The 26159-nt window shown below is 45.7% G+C and overlaps 1 protein-coding gene across 2 annotated transcripts in view; it reads right to left on the bottom strand.

Annotated features, from left to right (window-relative positions):
- Positions 1 to 26159, bottom strand: part of rad51c (RAD51 paralog C) — a 44407-nt gene that overhangs the window by 16426 nt on the left and 1822 nt on the right. The window contains exons 1-3 of one of the 2 annotated variants that reach the window (XM_078224657.1): positions 9347 to 9708; positions 4935 to 5193; positions 3813 to 3979 (exon numbers count right to left, since the gene is read on the bottom strand). In XM_078224657.1, the coding sequence (XP_078080783.1) occupies positions 3813 to 3979; positions 4935 to 5193; positions 9347 to 9464 (544 nt within the window). In that variant the 5' untranslated portion in view covers positions 9465 to 9708. Of the gene's footprint in view, positions 1 to 3812; positions 3980 to 4934; positions 5194 to 9346; positions 9709 to 26159 lie in introns of those variants that run through there. The other variant, XM_078224658.1, reaches the window with a different exon arrangement.

Genomic DNA, 26159 nt, shown 5'->3' with positions numbered 1-26159 from the left:
GTCACGGTGGCACAGTGGTGAGCACCGCCGCCTCATAGCGCCAGGGACCCGCGCTGGTTAGGCGCATTGGCCATGCTAAATTCTCCCTCAGTGTACCCGAACAGGCGCCAGAGTGTGGCGACTAAGGACTTTTCACAGAAACTTCATGGCGGTGTTAATGTGAGCCTACTTGTGACACTAATGAATAAAACTGAAGCATAAGCACCTTGAATTCCCTTGCTATATGAATGCAAGATTTTTTCCCCCCATTCCATAGATTCATGCAGCACAGAGGGAGGCCATTCAGCCCATTGTTGCCCATGTCAGTTCTTTCAAAGAGCTACCCAATTAATCCCGCTACCCAAAGCATGGACAGTGACCAAATGTCCTTGGCTGTAAGATTGTATGAATCATTTTTCTTCTCTCTCTCCTCCCCTGCTGATGAAATGTCAGGCACCCACGCATTGTACTCAAGAGAGTATGAATTCAGAACATCGGAAAGATGGGCAGGAACCGAGTGTTTGATGTCTCGAGCCTGCTCAGTCATTCAATTCCATCATGGTTCATCTTCTGATTCAACTAATTTCCCAAATGCTCCCCATATCCCTTGGTTTCCTGAACGACTAAATATCTATCTATCGCAGCCTTAAACGCATTTCATGATGGAGCATCCACAATCCTCTGGGGTAGAAAATTCCAATGATTCACAACCCTTTGAGTGAAGAAATTTCTCCTCATCTCAGTCTGAAATGATCAGCCCGTTATCCTGAGACTGTGCCACCCGTGATTTAGATTTCCCAGCCAAGGGAAGCAATCTCTACCCTGTCAAGCCCTTCAGAATCTACGAGTGGCACAGTGTCTCAGAGCGCCAGGGTCCCTGGTTCAATTCCTGCCTCGGGTGACTGTCTGTGTGGAGTTTGCACGTTCTCCCCGTGTCTGCGTGGGTTTCCTCCAGGTGCTCCAGCTTCCTCCCACACTCCAGAGATGTGCAAGGTGTCCAGATCACCATCAACCTGTCCTGGTCCCCCCATGCCGACACTATAGTTAAGAAAGCCCCACCAACGCCGCAGGAGACGAAGGAAATTTGGCACGTCAGCTATGACTCTCACCAACTTCTACAGATGCACCATAGAAAGCATTCTTTCTGGTTGTATCACAGCTTGGTATGGCTCCTGCTCTGTCCAAGACCGCAAGAAGCCAAAAAGGGTTGTGAATGTAGCCCAATCCATCACGCAAGTCAGCCTCCCATCCATTGACTGTTTACACTTCCTGCTGCCTCGGAAAAGCAGCCAGCATAATTAAGGACCCCATGCACCCCGGACATTCTCTCTTCCACCTTCTTCCATCGGGAAAAAGATACAAAAGTCTGAGGTCACGTACCAACCGACTCAAGAACAGCTTCTTTCCTGCTGCCATCAGACTTTTCAAAAGAACCTACCTCACACTAATCTTTCTCTACACTCAAGCTATGACTGTAACACTACACTCTACACCCTCTCCTTTCTCTGATTGGTATGCTTTGTCTGTATGGTGCGCAAGAAACAATACTTTATACTGTATAGCAGTACATGTGTCACAGAATCATAGAATCCTACAGTGCAAAAGGAGACCATTCAGCCCATTGAGTCTGCATCGACCACAATCCCACCCAGGCCCTATCCCCATAACCCCATGCATTTACTCTTGCTAGTCCCCCTCATACTAAGGGGCAATTTTAGCATGGCCAATCCAACTAACCCACACATCTTTGGACTGTGGGAGGAAAACGGAGCACCCGGAAGAAACCCACGCAGACACGGGGGGAACGTGCAAACTCCACACAGACAGTGACCCAAGCCGGGAATTGAACTCTGGACCCTGGTGCTGTGAGGCAGCAGTGCTAACCACTGTGCCACCGTGACAATAATAAATCAAATCAAAAAAGGTTAGGTGGATTGGTCATGCTAAATGTGCAGGGGTGCGGGGATGGGTGGGCCTGGGTAAGATACTAATTTGTATAGTCGGTGCAGACTCGATGGGCCGAATGGCCTCCTTCTGCACTGTAGGGATTCTATGGTTGTTCAGTGTTGGCTCTCCAAACAGTCTTTGATAACAGAAAATATCTTGGTGTTGTTGTCAAACCTCACCTGTTCTGCTTCTTAAACCGTCAGTGTATTTCCCCTCTGCGACTCTCAGTTGTCCCAGATGTTTTTCTTTCTCTCTCTGAAGTACGTGCTCAGAGATTTGATGTTGTCTCTTGGTAATGATCACCTGCTAAAGTTTTTCCTGTGTGTCTGCTTTCCTCAAAACCTCCTCATTAGTCGTGTGTGTTGTCCAACTAAAATCCTGATCACCCACCTCAGGAACACCCCCCTCCCCACCACCACCTGCCTTTCATTCACCTTCTGGTGCCTTGCTCATAATTAATTACCTTAATCTTAACTGTGACACAGCTGCGACTTCCCCTCGTTTTGCATTACAAGAACAGAAGCTGCATTTATATAGCATCTTTCACAACCCCAGAACATCCCAAGAAAGTACGTCACATCCAATGAAGTATATTTCTTTAAACAGCACGTCCACGTTATGCATAGCAAGATCCAAATAAATACCAGATGGTGCGTTTTTGATCATGTTGCTGTAAGATACCCATCGGTCCAGACCTTCACTGCTTTGCCTTGTATCATCATTTAGGATCTTTGGCAGAGGACAGGGGGAATGGGTCTCAGTTGAACATCTCAATTTAAAGACAGTGCATCACTCCCTCAATACGGCAAAGGGAGCATCAGGCTAAATTTCATATCTCTCTGATGGGAGACTTGAACTTATCAAAGATTATAGAATCCCTACAGTGCAGAAGGAGGCCATTCAGCCCATCGAGCCTACACCGACAACAATCCCACCCAGGCCCTACCCCTGTAACCCCACATATTTACCCCGCAATTTAACATGACCAATCAACCTACCCTTCACGTCTTTGGAGTGTCGGAGGAAAACTGGAGCACCCGGAGGAAACCCACGCAAACACGGAAAGAATGTGCAAACTCCATGTAGACAGTGACCCAAGGCCGGAATTGAACCCGGGTCCCTGGCGCCGTGAGGCAGCAGTGCTAGCTATTGTGCCGTTTTCTTGACTCAGAGGCGACAGTCACAGCCGTCAGTCTCAGGGGAAAGTTCAGCTCAGTCCTCACCGAGGCCGACATAGAATCCCACTACGTAGAGAGAAACTATAGTTAAGAAAACCCACCAACGCCTCTACTTTCTCAGAAAACTAAGGAAATTTGGCAAGTTAGCTACGCTCGCACCAACTTTTATAGATGCACCATAGAAAGCATTCTTTCTGGTCGTATCACAGCTTGGTATGGCTCCTGCTCCGCCCAAGACCGCAAGGAACTACAAAAGGTCTTGAATGTAGCCCAATCCATCATGCAAACCAGCTTCCGATCCATTGACTCTGTCTACACTTCCCGCTGCCTCGGAAAAGCAGCCAGCATAATTAAGGACCCCACGCACCCCGGACATTCTCTCTTCCACCTTCTTCCATCGGGAAAAAGATACAAAAGTCTGAGATCACGTACCAACCGACTCAAGAACAGCTTCTTCCCTGCTGCCATTAGACTTTTGAATGGACTTACCTCGCATTAAGTTGATCTTTCTCCACACCCTAGCTATGACTGTAACACTACATTCTGCACTCTCTCCTTTCCTTCTCTATGAACGGTATGCTTTGTCTGTATAGCGCGCAAGAAACAATCCTTTTCACTGTATGTTAATACATGTGACAACAATAAATCAAGTCAGACCCCACTCTCGGTTTGCCTAATGACTAGTTGCACCCTGCTGACCCGGCCTACCTTCATCCTGGCTGGCCTCAGCGATCAGGTGACAATGGTGCACGGCAGCGTGAGCGACGTCCACCACTCGGTCCACGATAAAACTGCCCTCAGTGTCGATGTACACAGACTCGCCGTCAAGGCCACCAAAGCATTCGGGGATTTGTGTGTCCACAACCAGCTGGATACTGGGCAACATGGAAAAATAAAACAAGGATCTCGATCGATTCAGCAATTGTAAATACAGTGTTATGATCTCTGTAGAGATTGATAACGTTTTAAAAAAAAATTCAAACTCTAGTCAATAGCTGAACGGATGACATTAAAAACTTTGTAAAAAACCTTTACTGTAGCAAATGACTAATAAGCATGATTAACCAAACACTATTTTCTTTTTGCTGGCAACTTATATTGAATCAAGATTTTTAAAAAAAAATTGTAACAAATGACTAAAAAGCACTATTAACAAAATTGCTTTTTTTTTTGCTGGCAATTTATACTTTAAATCAAAACTTTTAAAAAACTTTTGCTATAACAAATGATTAAAAAGCACTATTAACTAAACACCATTTTCTTTTTGTTGGCAACTTGTATTTTAATCCACAGAAATAAATGTTTCTTTACCGTGCCTCATGGAACTACTGTACTTGTTGCAAACATTTCACAGTTTCTCTCAGTTTCCAATGGATTGCTTATTTTTTACTTTCCCAGCCAGATAGCTTCCAATCCCAGAACTGATTTTCATTCAATTTTACACTGCAGATTCCTTCCTGCCAGCTCCAACCTAGGTGAATCTTCCAGCCTCCCTTAAATTCTCACAAACTTGGTCTTTAATCTGAGTGCGACCTCATGCCCACATTCTGCATGTTTAACAATAGAATCAGCATTTTCTGAGAGTTTAGGATTGCCTGTTTTTGTCCCCTGCTTTCTACCTCCCAGATTGGTGGTGTAGACCGCACAAGAGAAAAAAATTGCAAACTGCTGCATGTCTGTAATATTCATGGATTTATAAGAAAGTCTGTAACCTGATCTCAGTAATGGCTACCAAGCTTTTCAAATTGATAAAGTGGGCCTTCCGAGTCCCAGGTCTGGGACATGGCCGCATTACCAGAACGGGGCTAACAGATGGAGAGTGCGTCTTACCTTAGCTGGGTTTTCCCAACACCAGGAGCACCGCAGATTTCCACAATTTTTCCGATGGGCACCCCTCCTCCAAGGATTTCGTCCAGAGCGGAGCAGAAGGTGATGATAGAGCCTTGAGCATGCTCCTGCTCCAGCAGTTCCAGGGCTGTGTACTTCCGAACAGGCGGCAACCCCGCACTCTGTTGGGATTCCCCTCCGGAGGATTCCCTCCGCACGATCTGTAGGACTTCCAATGACTCTTCCTTGGAGATGCCCAGCTCTAAACAGGGATGTAAAGGGATGCACATTCAAACCATTAAAACAGGATTGACAAGAGGAAATGGCTTTCCCCACGCGAGGGGTGACTCTCATTGTGGAACAGGCTGTAGAAGGCAACAACCCCGCAATCATTACGATGCTGCAGTCAGAGACATTATAACATTTCTGACAGATGAAGCAGATGGACAGATATCTTGCAATCTCAAGCGTTGATGCAGATTATTGCACATTTTCAGCAAGCACCAGCATCGATTGCCCCAGAGACAATATCCTTGCTTTCTTTTAAGGAAAATCTACCTGATTTTGAACATTTTTTATTTATTAGTGCCATAAGTCGGCTTACATTAACGCTGCAATGAAGTCACTGTGAAAATGCCCTAGTCGCCACACTCCGGCGCCTGTTTGGGTACACTGAGGGAGAATTTAGCATGGCCAATCCACCTAACCAGCACGTCTTTCGGATTGTGGGAGGAAACCGGAGCACCCGGAGGAAACCCACGCAGACACGGGGAGAATGTGCAGACTCTGCACAGACAGTGACCCGAGGCCGGAATTGAAGTTTAAAGTTTATTTATTAGTGTCACAAATAGGCTTACATTAACACTGCAATGAAGTTACTGTGAAAATCCCCGAGTGGCCACACTCCGGTGCCTGTTCGGGTACACTGAGGGAGAATTTAGCACCTAACCAGCACATATTTCAGACTATGGGAGGAAACCGGAGGAAACCCACGCAGACCCAGGGAGAACACGCAGACTCCGCACAGACAGTGACCCAAGCTGGGAATCGAACCCGGGTCTCCGGCGCTGTGAAGCAGCAGTGCTAACCCACTGTACCAACCAATTTGATCAGAGCATGGAAGATAAATCTATTCCTCTTTCCCTTTCCATCATTGCAGCTCCTCAGCCACTGGCCACCCTCCTGGGCCTGAACCAATGGATTCCTCATTTGTCATTGTGAATTCATCAGGCTCTGCGTCCTGGGAAGGCATCACAGACCAGCACAAGCTGATCTTCACCCAACCTGCCCTTCACCCAACCTGCCCACAATCTACAGTGGGGGTGGAGAGGGTTGGGGTGGGGGGTGGGGCTGGACTTTCCTAAGTCCAAAGAGCTCAGCTGTGCCTCCACTGTAGGACGATAATAGCCAATTATCCCTGCTAAAACGGTGTGTTTCTATAATAGAAGCAAAATACTGCGGATGCTAGAATCTCAAACAAAAACAGAGAATGCTGGAAAATCTCAGCATCCATAGGGAGAGAAACAATTAACATTTCGAGTCTGTTTAATTATTTGTCAGAATGAAAAGAGAAAATGTAATGGATATTATACTGTATAAGAGAGGTGGAAGAGTGATTTTTGAGAGCTGGGAGGGATTACAACAAAGATGCAGCAAGCATAAGAACAAGAGACATGTGGCCCAGATGGGGAGGTGAGAACCACTGCATTGAGGCACAAAATGTATGGAATATTTAGGAAAGGGATTAAGATAGAGGAGAAAGGTCACATTCTAAAGTTGTTGAACTCTCCCGCTGCCTCGGCAAAGCAACCCGCATAATTAAGGACCCCATGCACCCTGGACATTCTCTCTTCCACCTCCTTCCGTCGGGAAAAAGATACAAAAGTCTGAGGTCACATACCAACCGACTCAAGAACAGTCTCTTCCCTGCTGCTGTCAGACTTATGAATGGACTTACCTTGCATTAAGTTGATTTTTCTCTGCACCCTTGCTATGACTGTAACACTACATTCTGCATTATCTCATTTCCTTCTCTATGAACAGTATGCTTTGTCTGTCTAGCGCGAATGAAACAATACTTTTCACTGTATGTGTGACATGTGACAATAATAAATCAAATCAAAGCCGAGTCCTGAAGGCTGTAGGTCGGAAGACGAGATGCTGCTTCTCCAGCTTGTGTTGGGCTTAACTGGAACATTGCAACAGGCCAAGGACGGACAAGTGGGCCTGAAAGCAAGATGCATAGTTGCAATGACAAGCAACAGGAAGTTGGAGTCATGCTTGTGGACCGAGTGATGATGTTCCGCACAGCTGTCACCCAGCCTGCGTTCAGTCTCCCCAATGTAGAGGAGACCGCGCTTGTAATTCTATAATGCCTTTAATAAAGGTGCTTCACAGGAGCGTTATCACACCAGCCGACATAAGGAGATCTTAGGCCGGGTCACCAAAAGCCTTGGGCAGCAAAGTAGGTAGAGAGTTGGAGAGACATGGGGAGGGTATTCCAGAGTTTGGAGGGGCCTGGTCAACTGAAGGTACGGCCACCAACGGAGATGTGGTTAAAATCGGGATGCTCAAGAGGTCAGAATGAGTGGAACACCAATATCACAGAGGGATGTTGGGCTGGAGAAGTTTAAAGAGTTAGGGAGGGGCCATTGACCAGGGATGATAAGGACATGACCATTTGTCCTCTTTTTAGGTCAAACCAAACCAAGTAAACAAACTCAGATTAAATCAGGACAAAGTAAAAGGGGCAGCTCCCCAAAAAGGAGGGGGAACAGCCCGAACAGAAATCAAAGTACAAAGGAAACTTAAAAACATCAAATTAAAATGTGATTATTGGGGTCAATAATGCACCCCAACCCCTGCGGGACAAGGGTGCAAATTTTGACAGAGACCAAATTATAATCAGTAGTTGCACCCCTAACTTTGCTTGCATACGTTTCAGTGGCTGCATCCCCCACAATATGATCATTTTAGTACCCCAACCCGGTTATAACCAAAGACATTAGAAATTACCCTGCTTTAAGCAGCTCACAATATAATCAAATTACGATAATGCTCCTGTTGCTTTAGGTGTGTTATGGTAGGAGACCGCTCTTGGTTTATGTATTTTACAGTAGGGGTGCCCTTGCTTTAGGTATATTACAGGACGAGAGCATACTTTTTCCTTCAGCGATATTCCAATAGGGGTGCGCTTACTTCGAGTATAGTACGGTAGCAGTGTGCCCTATTTTTGGTGCATTGCGGTAGCAGTGTGCCCTATTGTTGGTGAGCTACGATAGCAGTGCCCAATTTTCGGTGAATTACGGCAGCAGTGCCCTATCGTCAGTGAATTACCGTAACAGTGCCCTAATGTCAGTGAGTTACGGTAGCAGTGCCCTATCGTCAGTGAGTTATGGTAGCAGTGCCCTATTGTCAGTGAGTTACGGTAGCAGTGCCCTGTTGTCAGTGAGTTACAGCAGCAGTGCCCTATTGTCAGTGAGTTACGGTAGCAGTGCCCTATTGTCAGTGAGTTACGGTAGCAGTACCCTATTGTCAGTGAGTTACGGTAGCAGTGCCCTGTTATCAGTGAGTTACAGTAGCAGTGCCCTATTGTCAGTGAGTTACGGTAGCAGTGCCCCGTTGTCAGTGAGTTACAGCAGCAGTGCCCTATTGTCAGTGAGTTACGGTAGCAGTATCCTATTTTCAGTGAGTTACGGTAGCAATGCCCTATTGTCAGTGAGTTACGGTAGCAGTGCCCTATTGTCAGTGAGTTACAGCAGCAGTGCCCTGTTGTCAGTGAGTTACAGCAGCAGTGCCCTGTTGTCAGTTACGGTAGCAGTGCCCTGTTGTCAGTGAGTTACGGTAGCAGTGCCCTGTTGTCAGTGAGTTACGGTAGCAGTGCCCTATTGTCAGTGAGTTACGGTAGCAGTGCCCTATTGTCAGTGAGTTACGGTAGCAGTGCCCTATTGTCAGTGAGTCACGGTAGCAGTGCCCTATTGTCAGTGAGTTATGGTAGCAGTGCCCTATTGTCAGTGAGTTACAGTAGCAGTACCCTATTTTTGGACAGTTACGGTAGCAATTCCCTATTGTCAGTGAATTACAGTAGACTACCCTGTAGTCAGTGAGTTACAGTAGCAGTACCCTATTTTTGGACAGTTACGGTAGCAATGCCCTATTGTCAGTGAATTACGGTAGACTACCCTATAGTCAGTGAGTTATGCTAATAGTATCTATCCTCTTGTCGACGAGCTGCGGTAGGAGTGCCCTTTTGTCGGTGAGTTACGGTAGAGAGCCCTATATTGGACAGTGATGGTAGCTCCTGCTTTATGGACATTACGGCAGCTCCTGCTTTAGGGACATTACGGTAGCTCCTGCTTTACGGACATTACGGTAGCTCCTGCTTTACGGACATTACGGCGGCGCTCTCTCTTTACCTTTGCTGAGTTGAGTCGCTCTCAGGCCGCTCACATCCCCGGCGCTCTGGAAACCGCAGCCCAGCAGCTTGATCCTGATCGCGGGGGGCAGCGGGAAGCTGCCCAGGTCCCGCTGCATCTTCCCCGCCCGCTGGCCCTCAGCGGCCGGAAAGCCCGGGCCTCACGGCCAACACCCTGGCCGCATTCCCCAGCCAGACCCCCGGAATCCCCCTCACTATCTTTCCTCCCTCCCCCTCACTATCCTCCCTCACCCTGTGCGATCCCTCCCCCCGGGAACACCCCACCCACAGGCAGGGATAAGCCGCACGCTGCGCCTCACTCAGCGCTCACACCCAAACTCCCGCTTCCTCCCGCCAGCTCTCTTAAAGGCGCAGCACAGCAGCCACTTAAAGGGGCAGCACACAGCATAGGAGGCAATGTTTTTTTAAACTCCATTCTTAAAGTTATGAAGCCAATGCTCAGAATGGACTGGGCAAAACCCAAATCCATTCTTTAATATAAAAGCAAAATTACTGCCGACACTGGAATCTGAAACAAAAGCAGAAAATGCTGGAAAATCTCAGCAGGTCTGAAAGCATCTCATAGAATTCCGACAGTGCAAAAGGAGGCCATTCGGCCCATTGAGTCTGCACCAACCACAATCCCACTCAGCCCCTATCCCCACAACCCCACACATTTACGCTGCTAATCCGTCTAACATATACATCCCGGGACACTAAGGGTTAACTTATCATGGCCAATCCAGCTAACCTGTCTTTAGACTGTGGGAGGAAACCAGAGGAAACCCATGCAGACACGGGGAGAGCGTGCAAACTCCACACAGTCAGTGTCCCCCATTGGGAATTGAACCCAGGTCCCTGGAGCTGTGAGGCACCATGCTAACCACTCTGATACCGTGCCGCCCATGATCTTTATTCTCCCAAGATGTGCGGGTTAGGTTGATTGGTCATGCTAAAAATTGCCCTTAGTGTCCTGAGATGCGTAGGTTAGAGGGATTAGTGGGTGGATATGGGGGAAGGGCCTGGGTGGGATTGTGGTCGGTGCAGACTCGATGGGTCGAATGGCCTCTTTCTGTACTGTAGGGTTTCTATGATTTCATTAACACGTTCTGATACCTTTATGTAACTACTTGCACCTTCTGCCATCAACACTTCATTTGTCTTATGATCTACGCAGCTTTGTTGCAATCTCCCCTAACTCCTACCAGTCACTGACCTTTTACTCTGCTTCACCCTCTCTTACACACTACATAATCTCTTTAACTCCGAAGAAGAGTCATGCAGACTCGAAATTTTAAGTCAATTTTCTGTCTCCATAGGTGCTGCCAGACCCGCTGAGTTTTTCCAGCATTTTCTGTTTTTGTCCCTTTTGAATATCTCAATCATCCTTTCAGGAAGCTCGTTCCAGACCCTAACCATCCCCTGGGTGTGAAAGTTCTGTTCCTCACATCACTACTGCTTTTGCCCATTACTTTGAATCTGTGCCTCATCATTCTTGATGCTCCCTTGAGAGGGAGCAATTTCTCACGATTTACCCTGTCCATAACCCTCAGCATCTTAGAATCACAGAATCCCTACAGTACAGAAGGAGGCTCATCGAGTCTGCGTCAACCACAATCCCACCCCAGGCCCTATTCCCGTAACCCTTACCCTGCTAATCCCCCTGACACTGGGCTCAATTTAGCATGGTCAATCCACCTAACTCGCACATCTTTGGAGTGTGGGAGGAAACCGGAGCACCCGGATGTAAGAGGAACTTTCTGAAGGTGTTCCCCTGGGGTGCTCTGTACTTGTTGAACCTCACTCAACCAATACATAGCCTGCGAATTTAAGGGTAATTTAGCATGGCCAATCCACTTAACCCGCACATCTTTGGAGTGTGGGAGGAAACCGGAGCACCCGGAGGAAACCCATGCAGACATGGGGAGAATGTGCAAACTCCACACAGACAGTGACCCGAGGCTGGAATCGAACCCAGGTCTCTGACGCTGTGAGACAGCAGTGCCAGTCGCGGTGCCATCATGTTTTCCCTAATAGGTTGAATTGAATATAGGTTGAATTCTTGATACTCTGAACTCAAGGGTGCTAACACTGAACCAAGCTGACACCATGAACACTGGTCACTGGATCCACTTAACAGCATTGTACATTATTACAATTCCTGCCTCAGGTCACTGTCTGTCTGGAGTCTGCACGTTCTCCCTGTGTCTCCGTGGGTTTCCTCCGGGTGCTCTGGTTTCCTCCCACAATCCAAAGATGTGCGGGTTAGGTGGATTGGCCATGCTAAATTGCCCCTTAGTGTCAGGGGGATTAGCAGGGTAAATACATGGGGTTACAGGGATAGGGTGGGATTGTTGTCGGTGTAGACTCGATGGGCCGAATGGTCTCCTGCATTGTGGGATTCTATGATCCTGATTCTATTCTATTCTATGGCTTGAACACAAATCCTATATTGACACTTCAGTGCAATACAGGAGCAGTGATGCATTGTCAAAGTGAGTACAAGAAATAGGAGTAGGAGTTGACCATTCAGCCCCTCCAGTCTGTTCTACCATTCAATGGCTGATCTTCTGCTTCCATTCTACTTTGCTGCCTGCTACTCATATCCTTTGATTTTCTGAAAGACCAAATATCTCAGCCTCAGATATACACAGCAATGGAGCATCCACAGACCTCTGGGGTGGAGAATTCCAAAGCTTCCCATCCCTTTGAGTGAAGAAATGTCTCCTCCTAAATGTACGATCCCTTATCCTGAGATTATGGCCCCATGATCCAGATTCCCCAGCCAGGGGAAAACAACAAAGTATAGGGTACCTTGTTACCTAATATACTCAGCCTCTCATCATAGATCAATCCTTCTCATCCCAAGAAGTAACCTTGCACAGAGAAGAGATGCTAAACTGAGTCCCTGTCTGTCTCTCCATGTATTTTGCAGATATTGTGACACTGTTTGAAGGAGAACAAGCTTCAAACAGTACATTTATGGCTCGACCACCATGAGAGAGACAATGCGATTAATTGGGCATTGTCTAATTGCTGTTTGTGGGATCTTGCTGTGTGGAAATTGTGTGCGACACTTTCCTCAGCAGCACCAGTAGCACATTTCTAAAGGTCAATAATCGGCCTTGAAGCACAAGAGATACTGAGGCTCTGACTGAATTTCAAATTCTGTTTGAGGGTGAGATATTTTGGCGTAAACCTAGTGTCTTAAACTTAAAATAAAGGCAATTATGAGATTATGAAGACAGACTTAGCTATAGTGGGACGGGGGAATAGGTTCAAAGTTAAGATGGTACAGTCCCAGTAGTAGACATTTAAGGAGCTATTTCATAATTTTAAACCAAGATGTACAGAAGACTCTTCACATCTTTCCTTAGCATTGTAGCCAGATATCATTATAATCCTCTACTCCCTTCTTCCTCTCATGCTTGTCCAGCTTCCTCTTAAATGCATCTAAACTGTTCATTTCGACCATTCCCTAGGATAACCAGCTCTACAACCTCACCAGTCTTTGCCTGAAGAAGGTTTCTTCTGAATTCCCTGGTGGAGTTCTTGGTGACCGTCTGATATTGATGGCTCCCAGTTATGCTGATCCCCACAAGATTTTTCCGGCCATTCCCACCCTGCCGCCACCGCAAGAGAAGACGGTGAATTTGGCGCTCAGCCAAACTTTCAACCGTGAGCAATCAGAAAATTCTGGCCATTCTCTTATAGAATTCCGACAGTACAGAAAGAGGCCATTCAGCCCATCGAGCCTGCACCAACAATAATCCCACCCTGGCACTATCGCCGTAACCCTGCATATTTACCTGGCTAATCTCCCTGACACTTAGGGGCAACTTAGCATGGCCAATCCACCTAACCCGCACATCTTTGGATTGTGGGAGGAAACCGGAGCACCCGGAGGAAACCCACACAGACACGGGGAGAATGTGCAAACTCTGTACAGTCACCCAAGACCGGAATCAAACTTGGGTCCCTGTGGCTGTGAGGCAGCAGTGTGCCACCTCTTCATATTCACTCTTTCAAAATCTTTTATAATTTTATAAAGGTCTCTACCAGCTCACACCTCAGCCTTTGTTTTTCAAGACAGAAGAGACTGACCATCCTTTCCTGATATGTATAGCTAACGGTGGCACAGAGATTAGCACTGCTGCCTCACAGCGCCAGGGACCCGAGTTCGATTCCCGCCTTGGGTCACTGTCTGCACGTTCTCCCCGTGTCTGCGTGGGCTTCCTCCGGATGCTCCAGTTTCCCCCCACAGTCCGAAAGACGTGCTGGTTAGGTGCATTGGCCATGCTAAATTCTCCCTCAGTGTACCCGAACAGGCGCCGAAGTGTGGTGACTAGGGGATTTTCACAGTAACTTCATTGCAGTGTTAATGTGTTAACCTACTGGTGACACTAATAAATAAACTTTAACCTTACACACTTCTGGTATATTTCCTGATATGTATAGAACCCCTACAGTCCAGGAAGAGGCCATTCAGCCCATCGAGTCTGCACCGACCACAATCCCACCCAGGCCCTACCCCCATATTTTACCCGCTAATCCCTCTAACCTACGCATCTCAGCACACTAAGGGGCAATTTTAGCATGGCCAATCAACCTAACCCGCACATCTTTGGATTGTGGGAGGAAACCGGAGCACCCGGAGGAAACCCACGCAGACACGAGGAGAATGTGCAAACTCCACACAGACAGTGACCCGAGCCGGGAATCGAACCCAGGTCCCTGGAGCTGTGAAGCGGCAGTGCTAACCACTGTGCTACAAATAATGTTTTTTATTAAATCAGCACAATATGAAATGAACAATCCTTTTAAATTCTGTCATTTGATTTGCTAAATTACTTTTAAAGAACAAAAGGAAAACGAAGCATTTTTATAATAGGGTGTGCCACCCATAATATCTACACATTTCTGGTATCAGCCTATCTAAAACCAAGGTGGGAAGGGGATGATTCTCAAACTGGGCTTATTTCAGCTGACTTTTAGGAATTGGTTTCTGAAAGATGATGATAATTGACTAACAGCAGCAGGAGGACTTGACACCATGTGGCCCTCCAGGTGGTGCAGCAGCTGAGGCTGGTTAAGGAGCAGTGCTGGAGGCAGCCGCAGGGGGAGCTGTCGCTGGAGGCTGGTTAAGGAGCAGTGCTGGAGGCAGCCGCAGGGGGAGCTGTCGCTGGAGGCTGGTTAAGGAGCAGTGCTGGAGGCAGCCGCAGGGGGAGCTGTCGCTGGAGGCTGGTTAAGGAGCAGTGCTGGAGGCAGCCGCAGGGGAGCTATCGCTGGAGGCTGGTTAAGGAGCAGTGCTGGAGGCAGCCGCAGAGGGAGCTGTCGTTGGAGGCTGGTTAAGGAGCAGTACTGGAGGCAGCCGCAGAGGGGGCTGTCGTTGGAGGCTGGTTAAGGAGCAGTGCTGGAGGCAGCCGCAGAGGGGGCTGTCGTTGGAGGCTGGTTAAGGAGCAGTGCTGGAGGCAGCCGCAGAGGGAGCTGTCGTTGGAGGCTGGTTAAGGAGCAGTACTGGAGGCAGCCGCAGGGGGAGCTGCCGCTGGAGGACCAGCCCGGCGCTGCCGCTCGAGCCGCGGGACCGCGTGTTCTTGTTCGGCGACGCCAAACTTTCCGCTCAATAACCCGCGGTATTGAGATTGAAATCCCGAAATTGTGGCCGCGGGTGAAAAGCAAAGAGAGAGGTAAATTCACCCAGCCCAGCAAACTGTTCACCGGCACTCTCCAAAATCAAACACTTCCCAAAACCCCGACTGACCGTTAGAGAGCCCAACATGGCGGCGGGGAGGGGGACATGTTGAACAAAAAAATGTCCAGCACAGGAACAGGCCCTCCGGCCCTCCAATACTGTACCAATCATGATACCCTATCTAAACTAAAGAAAATACCCTCTGCCCTTACTCGGTCCCTGTCTCTCTATTCCCTCCCTATTCATGGACCCATCCAGATGCCTCTTAAATGTTGCTAATGTGCCTGCTTCCGCCATCAGCCACCATTACCATTCTCTGGAATTTAATCCAGAAAAGTGCAAAGTGATGCATTTTGGAGGATCAGATTCATGGCAGGACCTGTCAGAATATTAACATATGGAGGAATCTGGGCGTGCACGTCCATAGTTCTCTAAAAGTGGCAGCACAGGTGGCCAAGGTGATGAAGAAAGCACCTCCCCCCACACGTCTCCCTTAGACTGTCCCCCTCTCACCTTGAACCTGTGCCGCCTTGTAATTGACACTTCCACCCTTGGAAAAAGCCTCTGACTATCCACCCTCTCATAATTTGTAGACCCCTATCAGGTCTCCCCTCAGCCTCTGGCTTTCCAGTGTAAACAATCCTAGTTTTTTTCAACCTCTCCTCATAGTCAACGCCCTCGAGACCAGGCAACATCCTGGTGAACTTTCTTTGCACTCTCTCCAAAGCTTCTACGTCCTTCTGGTAGCATGGTGACCAGAACTGCATGCAATATTCGAAATGGGGCCTAACCAATGTTTTATATAGCTGCAACATGATTTGCCAACTCTAGTACTCAATGCCCCAGCTGATGAAGGCAAGCATGCATGTGCTTTCTTTATCACCTTGGTCACCTGTGTTGCCATTCTTAAAGAACTATGGACCTGCACGCCAAGATCCCTCTGTATGTTAATGTTCCTAAGGGTTCTGCCATTTACAGTATAATTCACACCAAAATTTGAGTCTCCAAAATGCATCACTTTGCATTTGTCCAGATTAAACTTCATCTGCCATTTCTTGGAGACCCAAGTCTCCATAGAACCATAGAAAATTACAGCTCAGAAACAGGCCTTTTGGCCCTTCTTGTCTGTGCCTAACCATTTTTTGCCTAGTCCCACTGACCTGCACTTGGACCATATCCCTCCACACCCCTCTCATCCATGAACCCGTCCAAGTTTTTCTTAAATGTTAAAAGTGACCCCGCATTTACCACTTTATCTGGCAGCTCATTCCACACTCCCACCACTCTCTGCGTGAAGAAGCCCCCCCTAATATTCCCTTTAAACTTTTCTCCTTTCACCCTTAACCCATGCCCTCTGGTTTTTTTCTCCCCTAGCCTCAGCGGAAAAAGCCTACTTGCATTCACTCTATCTATACCCATCAAAATCTTATACACCTCTATCAAATCTCCCCTCAATCTTCTACGCTCCAGGGAATAAAGTCCCAACCTATTCAATCTCTCTCTGTAACTCAGCTTCTCAAGTCCTGGCAACATCCTTGTGAACCTTCTCTGCACTCTTTCAACCTTATTTACATCCTTCCTGTAATCCAATCTTATCTATTTTCTGTTGTATCCTCTGACAATCCCTGGCACTATCAGCAACTCCACCAATCTTTGTGTCTTCCGCAAACTTACTAATCAGACCACCCACATATTCCTCCTGATCATTTATATATCGCAAACAACAAAGGTCCCAGCACTGATCCCTGTCGAACACCAGTAGCTATAGATCACCATTCTGAAAACATCCTTCCACCACGACTCTCTGTCTTCTATGGCCAAGCCAGTTCTAAATCCATCTAGCCAGCCCACCCCCGAATCCCAAGTGTTAGTTTTTGTACCAGTCTGCCATGTGGGACCTTGTCAAACTACTTACTAAAGTCCATATAAACTATATCCACAGCCATTGCTTCATCAATTATCTTTGTCACCTCTTCAAAAAACCCAACCAAGTTGGTGAGACATGACCCTCCCTGTACAAAACCAGGCTGCCCGTCACTATTTTCTTCCAAATGTGCATACATCTTGTCCCTCAGTATCTTCTCCAAAAGCTTCCCCACCACTGACATGGTCTCACATGTCAGGCTCACCGGCCTATAATTTCCTGGATTATCCATGCTTCCTTTCTTAAACAAGGGAACAACATTGGCTATTCTCCATTCTTCTGGAACATCACTTGTGGTCAAAGAGGATGTGAAGATATCTTTTAAGGCCCCAGCTATTTCTTCCCTTGCCTCCCGCAGTAACCTGGGATAGATCCCATCCAGCCCTGAGGACTTGTCTACCTAAATGCAATTTCGGATACCCAACACTTCTTCCTTTGATATATTGACATTCTCTAGAGCGTTCGCACACCTATCACGGACCCCAACATCCGTCATGTCCTTCTCCTTGGGACTACTGATACGAAGTACTCATTAAGGATCTCCCCCACTTCCTGTGGCTCCACACATAACTTCCCTCCATTGTCCTTGGTGAACAGATTTGGGTTATTTTGCGGGGGGGTGGGAGGGGGGTGCAAGGAGAGAGATCCTGGACTAGGGAATGGAGACCTGGGAGGGGCTGGGTTTTCTAGGTCAAGGTCAGGGTGGCAAGACTCTGAGGTAGGAGTGGTGCGGATGATTTTGAGGGGGGAGAGATAAGCCAGGATGGCAGAAGGATCTCAGTGAGGGTTAAGGGTTGGAGGAATCATTAAAAACTATTGTCAGTTCCCCCTTTGCACGGCCTCAGTAGGTTTTGGGTTCCAGCCAATTTGCATCAGTCTCAGGTTCTTGATCTGGGTGTTCTGATGATTTTGGATTTCCCTCGCAATGAGGTGGTGTGAAGAGCCTTAAAAAAAAAAATCAGGCTCACAGCATTGAAACTGATCAGCATTGAATTATCAGGGCTGTGAGTTAGAGCTCTTCTACTCTGCATTCTGCTATTTAACACCCTTCAATACTGAATCATAGAATGGTTAAAGCACCAAGGGAGGTCATTCGGCCCGTTACATCTGTGCCGGCTCTCCACATATCAACATATGAATCTGGAGTAGGTCACTGTGCCCCTTGAGCCTGCTGCACCATCCAGTAAGATGATGGCTGATTTGTTTGTAACCTCCACTCCACACTTTCACTTACCCCCGATAACCTGCTGTAGAAGCGTCAATGGACTCAAAATGTTAACTGTGTTTCTCTCTCTACAGATGCTGCCAGACCTGCTGAGTTTATCCAGCATTTTCTGTTTTTCTAACCTTTCACCCCCTTGCTTATCAATAATCTATTTGGCTCTGCCTTAAAGATATTCAAAGACTCTGCCGCCATTGCCTTTGAGGAAGAGAATTCCAAAAACAAGAAAAATCTGCTTTGACTTAAATGGGTAACCTCTTATTTTTAAACAGTGGTCCTTGGTTCTAGATTTACCCACAAGAGGAAAGATTGTTTCTACATCCACCCTGTCAAGACCCCTCGCGATATTTTACAATCTAGTCACTTCTTATTCTCTAAACTCCCAATGGCTACAAGCACAAACCATACAGACTTTCTATAATAAGTCTGCTGAGGCAGGAGTTCCTTCATCAAAATGCCTTTATTTACAAACTCTTTAACAGCAGTTCACAGAGTGCTAGCAGTTAGCCATCTAGCTCTGGGGGTGCCAGAGGAACTGACACTTCCAGTTAAATGCAAGGCAAAGACTCCCTGATTGGGCCCATCGATTGGATCCTTAATCAGGGAGTTCATACTCCAGTAGGCCAACCTCAATGGTCTGATTGAAGTCTTTACACTTTCCTCATAAGGCAATGTGCCTATTCCAGGTATTAATCTATTAAACCCCTCAACTGCTTCAACTCATTTACATCCTTCCTTAAATAAGGAGACCGATACTGTACACAGTCCTCCAGTTGTGGTCTACCAATCACCTGCATAACTGAAGCATAACCTCCCTAATTTAATGCTCAATTCTCCTTGCAATAAGTGATAATTTTCTATTGGCTTTGCTAATTATTCTTGTATCTGCATACTAACTTTGGTAATTTGTGCATTAGGACACTCAGATCCTCTGCATCTCAGACCTCTGCAATCTCTCACCATATAGATAATATGCTTTTTATTCTTCCTGCTAAAATGGACATTTTCATATTTTCCCACATTTTCAATTTGTGAGATCTTTGCCCACTCATTTAATCTATCTGTCTATATCCTTTAGTAACCTCCTTATGTCCACTTCACAGCTTACCTTGTGTTATCAGCAAATATAACAATCATACATTTGGTCCCTTCATCCAATCATTTATATAAATTGTAAAATGTTGCAGCCCCAGCATCAATCCCTGTGGCACACTGCTTGTTGCATCTTGCCAACCAGAAAGAACCCCATTCATGTTTACTCTGTTTCCTATTAGTTAGTGGTTCTCTTCCATTGGGGAACATTTCAGCAGTCACGGGCATTCAGTCTCTGATCTTCGGGTAAGCTTTCTCCAAGGCGGCCTTCACGACACACAACAACGCAGAATTGCTGAGCAGAAACTGATAGCCAAGTTCCGCACACATGAGGATGGCCTCAACCGGGATCTTGGGTTTATGTCACACTACCTGTAACCCCCACGACTTGCCTGGGCTTGCAAACTCTCACTAACTGTCCTGGCTGGAGACAACACACACCTCTTTAACCTGTGCTTAACCCTCTCTCCACTCACATTGTCTGTACCTTTAAGACTTAATTACCTGTAAAGACTCACATTCCAACCATTATCTTGTAAATTGAGTTTGTGTCTATATATGCCCTGTTTGTGAACACAACTCCTCACTCACCTGAAGAAGGAGCGACACTCCGAAAGCTTGTGCTACCAAATAAACCTGTTGGACTTTAACCTGGTGTTGTGAAACTTCTTACCGCGCTTGCCCCAGTCCAACGCCGGCATCTCTACATTCTATTAGCTAGCTAACCTTCTATCCATTCCAGCATGTTACTTTCTACATCATGAGCTTTTCTGCAATAACCTTTGATACAGAACCTTATCAAATGCATCCAGTTTCCCTTTATCCACAGTACATGTGACTCCTTCAAATACCGCCAATAAAGTGACTAAACATGATTTCTCTTTCACAAAACCATGTTGACTCAGCCTGATTGCTTTAAGTTTTTCTAAGCACCCAACTATTATGGCTTTAGTAATAGCCTATGACAGATGTTAAGCTAGCTGGCCTGTAGTTTCCTGCCTTCCTTTCTGAATAAAGGAGGTATTTTCCAATCTAATGGAACCTTGCCTGAACCTAGTGAGTTTTGAAAAATTAAAACCAATGCATCATTGGCCACTTTTAAGATACTGGAATGAAATCCATCAGGACCCATGGACTTGTCAACTCACCATCCGAACAATAAGTATCACAGGGTGAATGTAATTTTCCTGAGTTCCTCCCTCCAATTTCCTGATTTACAGTTATTTCTGGGATGTTACTTGTATCCTGTATAGTGAAGACTGATGCACAATACTGGTTCAATGTTCTGCCATCTCCTTATTTCCCATTATTAATTCCCAGAGTCGCATTCCATAGGACCAATGCTCACTTAGTTATTTTTAAAAATATCTATAGGAACTCTTACTATCTGTCTATATATTTCTAGCTAGCTTTCTCTTGCACTCTAATTTTCCCCTCTTCATGAATCTTTTAGTCATTCTTTGCTTTTTTTATATTCTGTTCAATCTTCTGACCTGCCACCCATCTTTGCGCAATTATATGCTTTTTATTTAAGTTTAATATTATCTTTAACTTGCAAGACCAACTCAGCTCATCCGACTTGCCTTTTCCCTGTAACTCTATTTTTTTTTAGTAAATCATAGAAACCCTACAGTACAGAAAGAAGCCATTCGGCCCATCGAGTCTGCACCGACCACAATCCCACCCAGGCCCTACCCCCATATCCCTACATATTTTACCCACTAATCCCTCTAACCTCCGCATCTCAGCACACTAAGGGGCGATTTTAGTGTGGCCAATGAACCTAACCCGCACATCTTTGGACTGTGGGAGGAAACCGGAGCACCCGGAGGAAACCCACGCAGACACGAGGAGAATGTGCAAACTCCACACAGACAGTGACCCAAGCCGGGAATCGAACCCAGGTCCCTGGAGCTGTGAAGCAGCAGTGCTAACCACTGTGCTACCGTGCCGCCCATTATTAATTCCCAGTAATAAGGATTACAAAATATATCTTAAGTTACAAAGTTGGCAGTGGTCAAATACACTCTCTATTTTTAAGCCAATTGAATATCTGTGGATTTCTCCTCAAAATCCCTCCAGATGATTGTCACATGAAAATTTCCAAACTCCACTCCCAAAAAAACACACATTAAAATCTTCTTTCACAACAATGCTTTCCATCAACAGTTTGCATTCCAAAAATTTTCCGAATTGCTCTTTCAAACAAAGCTTTCGCTACACTTTTAAAAAGAATCCAGCATCTAGGTTTTACAATTCTCCGATCAGGATTTCTTTGTCTTGACTGTTCTACGAACAGTTCACAATAGTTTTAACTTTCAATTCCCACACTCTATTGAAATTGCATCAAACTTTTGGATTTACCTCTGAAGTCTGCTTTCCTACTTAAACTCTGGTAATCTTGCCGTCTCTTTCACTCACAACACTTTGTCTGCTTTTCCCTTGAGTCTTCTGAACAATACCTTGTTTAACTTCTGGGTCTCTGTTCCCTTAACATCAGTCTTCCTAAGACATTGTTCCTGCCCCAATTCCCTGGTTATCTTGACTATATCTGATTCTTTGGGAAATCTGCCTCTTTGCAGCCTCCTTTGTTCTGTCCAGCTTGTCTTTTCCTGGCAGAGATGAGAGATGTCCACTGCCCGGCGTCCTAATTTCAACTGCAAATTAATTCAGTTAAAAACTAAAACTCAAAAATCTTCCTACCTTAAAAGAGCCCCCAGTTGCTAAGCAGCGGTCACATACTTCTAGCTTATTTACTTTTCGTATGAGAATTTAAGATTTCAGATATTGACTGTGAATTAACTTTAGACTGAGTTTCTACTTTTTATTGACTTCTCTTAGGATGTCTCTAAGCACAATAGAAGCACAGTTGAGCAAACCCTCACACATACAAACATCTTTGTCCAGCATGAATCTTAACTACCCTTCCTTCCACAGAAACATTAAATCAAACCCACTTAAGGCTGCACCTTATTTCTAATGCAAATATAAATCCCATAAAACTACCTTTGTTTTCTTAACACCACTCACTGCATAAAAATGTTGTTCCTCATGTCACCATTGGTTATTTTGCTAGCCAGTTTGAATTGGTGTTGTCTGGCTCTACACTCTTCCACTAAGAACGGTTTGTCCAGGTCTTCATGATTTTGAACAACTCTATCAAATTGCCCCTCAACCTTCTCTTCTTTAAGGAGAACAATCCCAACTTCTTCGGTTTATCCACGCAACTGAAACCGCTCATCCTTGTAATACTCATGATTCCTTTCTGCACACTTTCTAAAGCCTTCACATCCTTCCTCAAGTGTGGTGCCCAGAATTGTACACAATACTCCAGCTGAGGCTGGAACAGTGTCCATCGTAACTTGCTTGCTTTTCATGGAATCATAAAATCTCTACATAAAATCAGCCCATCAAGCCTGCACCAACAAAAAGCCCACCCAGACCCTATCCCCCACGTATTTACCCTTACAATCACTCTGGCACTAAGGGGTGATTGAGCATGGCCAAACAACCTAACCCGCACATCTTTGGAGTGTGGGAGAAAAGCAGAGCACCCGGAGGAAACCCGTAATGACACAGAGAGAACACAGTAAGAAGTCTCACAACACCAGGTTAAAGTCCAACAGGTTTATTTGGTAGCAAACGCCACTAGCTTTCGGAGCGCTGCTCCTTCGTCAGGTGAGTGAGAGGTCTCTCACCTGACGAAGGAGCAGTGCTCCGAAAGCTAATGGCGTTTGCTACCAAATAAACCTGTCGGACTTTAACTTAGTGTTGTGAGACTTCTTACTGTGTTTACCCCAGTCCAACGCCGGCATCTCCACATCATGACTACCAGAGAGAACATGAACAGAGGAAGATGTGTTACTGATCTACTGTCAATATTAAATACATCTATAAAGTAAAATGCTGTGCGTTTTTTACACTTTCGTACAAGAGTTTAAGATTTCAGATATTGACTGTGAATTAACTTTAGACTGAGTTTCTACTTTTTATTGACTTCTCTTAGGATGTCTCACCTGGTCCCGCTTCCTGTGCCCTGCCCCGTACAACTTGGTACAGTGAAAGTTGATACACCAGGGTCGCAGTTACATCAATTTGTTAGAGAGGGCAACCACACCAAAGTGAAAAAAGTTCTAAAGAAAGGTGGGAATCTTGCATTTGAGGAATCTGTATTAAGGTTAGGCTTGGACTTTGGATTTACTGTGTAACTTTAGTGAATTTACTATTTTTATTAAGAAAGGCATGGACTTAGTATTATGCTGTCTCTGTAATTATCTTCACATGTCCCCACACCTAACAGTGCTGAACAATTCGCATATGAAACAATGATCATGGAACCATAAAATACAATTTCACAAAAAAGTACTGTTTGCCCATCAAGTTGCGCTAATGTTATTCTATTGTTAACTATTGTTGGTATGAAGTCACATTACTCCTTGACCACAACCTTTAAAATTTCTCCTTTTCAAGCAGGAAAACTAGTTTCCTTTTGAAATAAATTCTGTGCTTCACCTCAATTATAGATGATGCAAAATAGAAGTCGATAAGTTTTGTCAGTTATTTGTCCTTTGCAACATTTTAAACAGTCAAGCTTCCCTAGTAGTTTGTTGGTAAAGTCACTGTAACTAAATTATACAATTGTTGATTGAATCCTGGTTTGATCTGAATTAACAGTGCAAAAGGAAGTATACAATTGACCTTGACACCCTGGGGTAGGGAGGGAGGAAATCAAACAGGATCTCTGCTGTTGATTGCTATCTTGCTGGGATGCAACATATTGCACACATGTGGTTCCTTTAAGCTGCTTCTGTTGGCATCACAAACTAACATTCATATTCCACCAACACTTGTTTTAGAATGTAGCTAATAATGGAATATTGATCAGGTAATATATTTTTGTGATTGAGGGATAGACATTGGCCAGGACACCACGGATAGCTCCCCTGCTCTTTTTTGAAATAGCACTGTGGCATCTTTCACATGCACCTGAAGGGTAGCTGGAATCTCGGTTTAACATCTCATCAAAAAGCAGCACTGCCATCAATGCAGTGCTCCCTCAAGAACTGCACTGGAGTGGCAGCTTCGATTTATGTGTTGAGACTTCAACTCAGAACCTTGGGGTTCAGTGGCAAGAGTGCTCCAACTGAGCCACACCTGACGAGAGGGAGCAAAACTTGAACTCCTTTTGGGAAATAAGGAAGGACAGGTGACAGAAATGTTAGTGAGGGATCACTTTGGGACCAGTGACCATAATTCTATTAGTTTTAAGATAGCTTTGGAGAATGATAGGTCTGGCCCAAAAGTTAAAATTCTAAATTGGTGCAAGGTCAGTTTTGATGATATCAGGCAGGAACTTTCAAAAGTTAATTGGGGGAGTCTGTGGGAAGGCAAAGGGATGTCTGATAAGTGGGAGACTTTCAAGTGTGTTAACCGGGATTCAGGATAAGCACATTCCTCTTAGAGTGAAGGGCAAAGCTAGTAGAAATAGGGAACCCTGGATGACTCGGGATATTGAGGCCCTGGTCAAGAAGAAGAAGGAGGCACATGACATGCATAGGCAGCTGGGATCAAGTGAATCCCTTGAAGAGTATAGGGGGTCTGGAGTAGAGTTAAGAGAGAAATCAGGAGGGCAAAAAGGGGACACGAGATTGTTTTGGCAGATAAGGCAAAGGAGAATCCAAATACATAAAGGCCAATAGAGTAACTCGGGAGAGAGTAGGGCCTCTTAAGGATCAACCAGGTCATTTATGTGCGGATCCACAAGAGATGGGTGAGATCCTAAATGAATATTTCTCATCAGTATTTACTGTTGAGAAAAGCATGGATGTTAGGGAACTTGGGGAAATAAATAGTGATGTCTTGAGGAATGTACATATTACAGAGAAGGAGATGCTGGAAGCCTTAAAGTGCATCAAGGTAGATAACTACCCAGGACCTGATGAAGTGTATCCCAGGACATTGTGGGAGGCTAGGGAGGAAATTGCGGGTCCCCTAGCAGAAATATTTGAATCATCGATAGTCACAGGTGAGGTGCCTGAAGATTGGAGGGTGGCAAATGTTGTGCCTTTGTTTAAAAGGTGCTGCCGGAAAAAGCCTGGGAACTACAGGCCGGTGAGCCTCACGTCTGTGGTCAGTAAGTTGTTGGAAGGTATTTTGAGAGACAGGATCTACAGGCATTTAGAGACGCAAGGACTGATTAGGGACAGTCAGCATGGCTTTGTGAGTGGAAAATCATGTCTCAGAAATTTGATTGCGTTTTTTGAAGGGGTAACCAAGAAAGTAGATGAGGGCAGTGCAGTTGATGTTGTCTATATGGACTTCAGCAAGGGCTTTGACAAGGTACCGCATGGTAGGTTATTGCATAAGGTTAAGTCTCACGGGATCCAGGGTGACATAGCTAAATGGATACAAAATTGGCTTGATGACAGAAGCCAGAGGGTGGTTGTGGAGGGTTGTTTTTCAAACTGGAGACCTGTGACCAGCGGTGTGCCTCAGGAATCGGTGCTGGGTCCACTGTTATTTGTCATTTATATTAATGATTTGGATGAGAATATAGGAGGCATGGTTAGTAAGTTTGCAGATGACACCAAAATTGATGGCACAGTGGACAGTGAAGAAGGTTATCTCGGATTGCAATGGGATCTTGATCAGTTGGGCCAGTGGGCTGACGAATGGCAGATGGAGTTTAATTTAGATAAACGTGAGGTGATACATTTTGGCAGATTGAATCAGGGAAGGACTTACTCAGTTAATGGTAGGGCATTGGGGAGAGTTACAGAACAAAGAGATCTAGGGGTACAGGTTCATAGTTCCTTGAAAGTGGAGTCACAGTGGACAGGGTGGTGAAGAAGACATTCAGCACGCTTGGTTTCATTGGTCAGAAC

This window comes from Mustelus asterias, chromosome 12 (assembly GCF_964213995.1).
Source record: "Mustelus asterias chromosome 12, sMusAst1.hap1.1, whole genome shotgun sequence".
NCBI classification, from domain to species: Eukaryota; Metazoa; Chordata; class Chondrichthyes; order Carcharhiniformes; family Triakidae; genus Mustelus; species Mustelus asterias.
The sequence above is the reverse complement of the archived record's forward strand: the minus strand, read 5'-3'. Positions and strand labels throughout refer to the sequence as shown.